We start from the raw sequence: 7,337 nt of genomic DNA, 5'->3' as shown, positions 1-7,337 counted from the left end.
GTTGTCAAAACCCTTCCCGCATCAGAATCCCATTAAGTGGTTTACTGCTCTTAACAGTTTTGCTTGCTCTGCTTTATCTGTTTTTAGGTTTCCACTTCCATCCCTCATCCGTCTCCTCAGGGGGGGGGGGGCTCCCACTGCCTGCAGCGTTTGGTCAAATTCCCTACCTGTGTCCTTGGGGAGGGGAGCGTTATATGTTGCATGCTCATTTGGTGTTGGAGTTTCGCATTCTTGCTTTTCATATTCTAGCTTGCTCCTTGTTGGATGGATTTCATACTGCATCCTGGGGTGAAATTGCTTGTTGGATGATAGGGTATGTGTTTGTATGCGTGTTGGATGAAGGGATTTTTGCATGAGTGTATACGCCTCTGTGGGTATAGCTTAGAATGCATGTGTTGATTTTGTTTGGGGTATTGTTCCTTTTTACAGGTGGTGACCTAACACCTTCCGCCACACGCCCTTGCGGCGACTTGCGGGGTATAATGTAGATGTAGAGCACAGGTAATGGTTCAACTTGTGTCCGTTTTCTGTGTGATAGTTCATAGCGTCCAAATAAATAGTGGGAAATATCTAATTCGAGGAGTAAAAGAAGGTTCTTCTTGGATATCGAGCGGATCCCATGATAAGTTTACACACCAATGTTAGCATACAATTTCGTGACTCATTGACTTGAAGTCAATAATGGGCAGTGCATTGTTATATTTTACTGAAATTTATTGATGCTCTTCGCTGAAGAAAGTCTCTGAATTCTTTTTGGTGAACAGGTATGGGTGCTCTTTGGTTGGACACTTGTACTTATTGATCAGGAACCGATCAAAGGTCTCCGTCTTGTTCCCCACCGGTTCGAGCATGTTGTTCCACATTTGAATGGCCACTAAAACAGAGAAAGAGCGTATTACTTCCCAGAAGATACCAAAGAAACTTTCATTCAATTCAACTCGTTAATTACTCCTATTTTACTTCTAATATCCACTTCAAATGAAGGACTTGTTCTCTATACGGGTTGTGCAGATGTAATAGTAAATGATAGGTATATATAAAAAATAGCAGAGTTCCTTAAAAGAATCTGCAGCAGAAAAGGCCAGTTGATTGGGCAAGCACAAACTAACCCTGAAAGCCAGAAAAACTGATTTCATAAAAATAAAAAAGAAGCGTGTTGTGCCTCCTATAATTACATTGGCAAGGCCGACAATTGCTGCAAAATTAGATAGTTAAATTGCCGAACTGATAGATTCAAGTATTCGTTTTTCCCGCGCCCTATTTGCAACCGCAATAATAGCGGGAACACCTAAGAAAAAAACAGGTATACGCTGCCGAAAATAGGGGTATGAAAGATTAAATTCCCAACAAAAAATTCTCCCAGTCTGGCGCCCTAACGCCCCCCGCCGTGCGCCCTTGTGCAAGGTGGGGTGGAGGTGAATGTATATTAAGTCTATTGTATTTGTGAATTGCCCGTCCGGAAGGCGTTGAATACTAACTGGTAGTAAGTGTCTGAATTGCATGTGTGCCTGCCCTCTCTTAACGCATTTTCTTATCCTCTTTGTTTAGGCATAGGAATGGCTGCTAACCATGTAATACTCAAAATATATAGCATGTAGGCATGTTGCATGCTTGTTGTTCAGTCGTCCCCTTTCAACGCGGTTTTTGGTGGATCGCGGAATGCCAGGTGCATAAGGAAATAGAGGGAATATATGTAGAATGGATGATGACCTACCACCCCCAGTCACTTGTCCTTCCGACGGCTTGTGGGGTATTATATACGAGAGATGCAGATGATTATCGTAGATGTGGATGTAAATGCATGCGTTGGAGATGAGCAAGCGCAGTAAGTGAGCTCAATGTAAATTCCCTAGCCTAATTAATGTAAACCTTCACAATTAGAACGAGCATACACTAAAGTAGGCGGAAAACTGAAAGGAAAATACAATGGGTGTTAGCGAAGTGAATTCTGCTCCTCCAGACCTAGTTTGAAAAGTGCCCTTGGGCAAAGGAACGTAATCTTCGACAAACTGGTGTTAAGCCGAAGCAAATAAAACGCGTGGATGTTAAATTTTTCATAAATAGACTTAATAGTGAGCTGTAATTTAATGAGGAAGAATTAGATAGATTGGTGGATATTGGTGGATAAAAGTTTTTAATCGGGCAACATTAATGCCATAAGATCCCTTCTTCTATAGCGAGTGATTTTTTTACCGTCATTTTAGAACTGGAAATATCAGGACTGAATATTTGAGAGGATAGAAAGACTTTGAGATGCAATGAAAGACCATTGAAATGTTCCTATGGTTCATTGCTTTGTAATGCTTTAAAGACCTTAACCTTAAGGGTAAGAGAATGATCGTAATTACGTATATTACTTTGTGAGCAAGCTGAAATATGGAACACGTAAGCTGGAGAGAGAGGATTGTAAATGAAATGGTGCGGATCGGGTGTTATCATTAAGGCATTATTGGATGTATTTCGAATAAGACAGGAGAGGTTTATGTGACAAGTGGGATGCTGGAAAATATTAAGTTAATGAATGGCTTCCTAATCTGTATAAAAGAAAGGCCAACATTCCAAGTAGAAGAGGGAGAATCACAAGTATAAATTTGGGGAAAATGTTGTTTGTAATTGTTCCAAAATGCTAGAGAGCGTGGGCATGCGAGCTTTCAGGGACCAACTAAATCTTTCTTAGAGTGGTACCTCTAGCAATCAAAAATATATAAAGTGTAGGGAAATGAATTATTAAGAGCCTGGAAGAAGACTAAGGTCATGTTTTTATGTTGATCGGCGATTTCTTAAGGGTGCTAAGAATGTGTTCGTCATATCTACATTCGTAGGCGATTCTTTTCATCACTATTATACCACGCTAGTCAGAATTTCAATGGCTTGGATAAAATAAAATAAATATCTCTGTTTTCTCACTTGTCATGTGACCTCTTTGGTTGAAGTGAAAGCAGTCCATCGTCCATATAGACGCCTCCTTTTCCAGTAATTCCAACATTCTTGGATCCTCAGGCTCCCCAATTCGCTGCGGGGCGTTCAGCGCGCGGAAAAATGGCTGCCATTCCACGGTGAAATCATCCCTTCCGTCATAAAGTCCTCCGAAAACCTGTGAAAAAGAATAAAACATATTAGAGCATTAATGAATTACTGATAAAATATTTTTATATCCCTCTTGGGGTGTATGTATGTTTATTTCATGCTTATTACCGAAATGATCAATTTTTGATATTTTAAGCTCAACAGATTCAGGCTTGAGGTCGTGGAAGTTCATCATAATGAAATAAGGACAATTTGCACTTTTCCACAGTTTATTTAACGTACGACGCGTTTCAACTAACAGAGTCATCATCAGGTACAACCTGTATCTATCTGTACCTGATGATGACTCTGTTAGTTGAAACGCGTCGTACGTTAAATAAACTGTGGAAATGTGCAAATTGTCCTTATTTCATTTTGATATTTTATTTTTTCAAGTACAGAAAAATTACATTCACTCGTCTATTTCAGTATTAAAATTGAGATCAATACTTGAGAATGCCTTCAAATAAATCTCATAAAATAAAAAAGGACTATTTAGCCGCTGTCAGCGTGCATAAAGTTCTACAACTAAGAAACTCCGTTGAGTGTACTCATATTGCTAGCTTTTTCCGCAGGCGACTCATCGGCGATTGCTAATATGTTGACATAACAGGTACCATGCGGAATTAAGAGGAAGTGTTCCAATTAAGAGGAACATTTCCAGTGATATATATATATATATATATATATATATATATATATATCATCTACATAATACCCCGCAAACCACCGCAAGGGCGTGTGGCGGGGGGTGTAAGGGCGGGCGGAGGCACCACCGGTAATTAAGAAAAAACCGCATACAAAAGCCATAAATGTATACAAGCTACAAAAAAAACATGGCATGCATTCATGCAAAAACCATTTAATCCCACACATGTGCAAACATAATACCAACTGACATACACATGCACCTACAAATATACCTGATGTCTTTGCAATGTTTAATTTTGTTCCGACTCGTAAATTCAATGTTTTAATATTTATAAATTGACTTCGGTTTCTTACTATTATGATTATTGATTGTATGGGGAATGAATGAGTATTTGTGTCTCCCTTTTTTTATCTTTATGGTCTGATCTACCGAAGTAGCGTGGGGGCATAATAATGTCTGCAGAGTCAATGTTAAACTCGTTTGTTTTGAACCTTTCTAAAAGTCTAAGTCGCTTTTTTTCTTCGTAATTCAAGTGGCTCCCAGCCTAAATCCTCTAAGAGACCTGTCACAATCGCCTTCTTACTATAAAAATTTTTAACGAATCTGACCGACTTTCTCTGGACTTGATCAGATTCTTTTTGCCAAATTTTCTTCCAAGGATCCCAAATACTTGCGGTATATTCAAAATCAGGTCTAACTAGAGCATAATAATACCTATCTTTTACTTTCTCATTACATTTTCCAACCATTTAGGCACTGTTTAGTGAAGCTGAGTTTCTTTAAAGCGGATCCGCATATTGTCCTGATATGTGCTCCCCATGAAAGTGGTTTTAGAACTACCCCCAAAATATTTAACTCGATTGACCGTAGTTAGCCCTCTACTTCATAGTTTATGTCCTGTTCGCCACTTCCTTTGTTCCTAAATATCAAAACTGCGCATTTTTCTATAGAAAGCATAATTCCCAATTCCTTGCACCAATCCGAAATTGTGTCTAGGTCTCTAGCTCGCGATCTAATTGGCTCCTTATTTCCCTGTATACAGCCGTGTCGTCAGAAATATTCTGAGGCTACTACTAACATATGAGCTTGAGACGTAAATGTATATAGAATAGAAGCGGCCCTATTACCCTTTCCTGGAGGACGTATGAAGTTATATCTCTGTCTGTTGAGCACAACCCATCGATGGCAACCACTTTTTTGCGATTTAACAAGAAGTATCTAATAAAATTTATTATTTTCTCATTGATTCCATTGTATTTAAGTTTATGTAACAGTTCATTGTGGGCGACTTTATCGAAAGCTTTTTGAAAACTAGGAATACTGCATCGACTTGTATGTTGTTTCCTCCCGATCTAAGTATATCGTGAATGATAAAACCTAGTTGTGTTTTCTCAAAGATCTGCTTTTCCTAAATCAGTGCTGGTTGTGGGTTAGTATTTTCCTACTATCAAGAAATCTGGGTGGGTGTGGAGGATCGTTTGATGCGTTTGTGTTTTTATTGTAGGCGCTCTGGAAAAAATGATTTAAAATATTTGTCTTTTTCACGCTGTTTTATGTATTTCAGTGAAATTTTCAAACAATCTTTTCTCCTAATTCTGGAATTAGAAGTAATCTTCTCTAATTACCAAATACCCATATCTCAGATGATTTTAAAAGAAAATAAAGAAGACTAAAAGCTACCACTAACTTCTTTTATGGTAAAAATTCGTGCGTTGATATTCAAAGAAAAACCGTAGTTTTCTTACTTTTGAGGACCCAAGTGGAAAAAGAAGTTCTTCATAGGCCTGCGGGGGAGTATGATATATATGACTTCATTGCTAGTATTCATAGGACATGTTAGACAAAACATGAGCGAAGCCTAATGGTTAAATCTGTGAAAGATAATAGCATTAAAAAATATTTCGTATATAGTCAGTACACAAAATATGAATATTGTTTGTCACCCGGAAGACTTTAAGCATTGCATTAGGTTTGAGCCTTATTGCTAGAGCACTTCTTGTTCATACGAAAAACTAATATTTGCACCAGAATTTAAAAAGTAATGAAGCTTTAAATAAACTAGTAGACTGTGGAGTATACTAAAGAGTATAATTCAAGAATCTTACCAGATCTTTCTCAGCTTCCTGGTATTGGCGAACAATAGAGCTGAGTTTAAGCACTCCTTCTTCAACGGTTGATTCTGTAAAAAGACAGCGGCATCCAAGCCTCCTAATTATACTGCACACTACTCCAGAAGTTGTTCTTGGGTTAATGGTTGGATCTGGAAAAGAAACACATTTATTAATTCTTTCCATGCCAATAGAATGATATATATATATATATATATATATATATATATATATATATATATATATATATATATATATATATATATACATATATATAATATGTATATACACATATTATATATATGTATATATAATATGGCGTATATAATATATGGCGTAGATTTAACTTGTTTTTTGCTTATTTAATAGTCAACTAGGTTACGTTTCTTAAATTAACCGCTGACTCATCACATTTTTTCTTAAAACTTGTTCATTCGGAGGCTTAAATGTAAAATATTCGACAATAATTATTACTTCAACGCTTTGGAAACATACCCGTGGTAAATGAATCCTTGTGTAAAAAGTACGCGACTTCGAAATTGGACTGTGGGTTTCTTTAAAAGTGGTCCCCAGTACCCCAATGGATTCTCTCCCAGCATGCATTAGCAATTCATTTTTTTCAGGTAATTATACGATGCATTGACAGTTTACTCTTGGACCATGTGCTATAAGTTGTCATTACATAATTCATAAATCGTGAAAGGAACTTACCTATTATAGGAATTATGTTAATAAACAGCCTTGGAACATTATCGTACAAATAATCAAGTGCTTTCTGGAGATTCTTCTTATGAGCTTCTGGAGAGTGGAGTTCCTTATCATGGCATTCAAATGTGCATATGTTATTGTGCCCAGTAAGAATGCTTAGCATCTGTGAAGATATAACATATATTATTTGCGTGTACTTATAATACCGAAGGTTTTCATAGCTTTAAGTTGTCTCTTGAGATAAATTAAGTGTTGATGGTGGTGGTAAAGTAATAATTTTGCAATTCCTTTCATTTGATCAAATGTACAGGTATATCGAACTCCCGAGCCAGATCTTCCCAGCCATGTGAAAGTGAATCCATAGCGTTGAGTTGTTACACGTAATTTCTAATGATAGACGTAAACGTTCTGCATTTCACAGTAGCTAGGCAGTTTCTGTATGATTTGAATACACGTAGTCTTGGTTGGTTGAAATAACTGAGTGACGAAAAATGCTACCCCGTTGTTGGGAGAAGCTCACTTCAACCAACTAACGTCACTAGGCGCATGCTGATTAGCGATAGAAATATAAATTGTAGATATGTTGCTAATGTTTTCATGACATTATTAACGCTATTGAAAATATGTGAATGGATTCAGTACTGCGTAATACTAGGGCTGGCGGCGGTGGCGGCGGGGTAACGTCCTCATCTGGCAAGGTAATGTTCGCGGGTTCGATTCCCGCCGTAGTGGGTTTTCATAGAGCTTAGATGTTTGAAATCGTTGTAATAATTATCACTTTTAAGTACTGTTTTTGGGCTGAA

The 7,337-nt window shown here is 37.5% G+C and overlaps 1 protein-coding gene across 1 annotated transcript in view; it reads right to left on the bottom strand.

Moving 5' to 3' along the window:
• Positions 1-713: 713 nt before the first annotated feature.
• The window catches only part of LOC139701121 (phospholipase B1, membrane-associated-like), a 70,321-nt gene continuing 63,697 nt past the window's right edge, over positions 714-7,337 (bottom strand). The window contains exons 5-8 of the mRNA XM_071599698.1: positions 6,538-6,697; positions 5,824-5,978; positions 2,908-3,094; positions 714-874 (exon numbers count right to left, since the gene is read on the bottom strand). Of these exons, the coding sequence (XP_071455799.1) occupies positions 714-874; positions 2,908-3,094; positions 5,824-5,978; positions 6,538-6,697 (663 nt within the window). The remainder of the gene's footprint in view (positions 875-2,907; positions 3,095-5,823; positions 5,979-6,537; positions 6,698-7,337) is intronic.

Source organism: Hetaerina americana, unplaced genomic scaffold, assembly GCF_022747635.1.
Source record: "Hetaerina americana unplaced genomic scaffold, ioHetAmer1.1.p SCAF_11, whole genome shotgun sequence".
NCBI lineage: Eukaryota > Metazoa > Arthropoda > Insecta > Odonata > Calopterygidae > Hetaerina > Hetaerina americana.
This window is presented reverse-complemented; position numbering and strand designations above follow the sequence as displayed.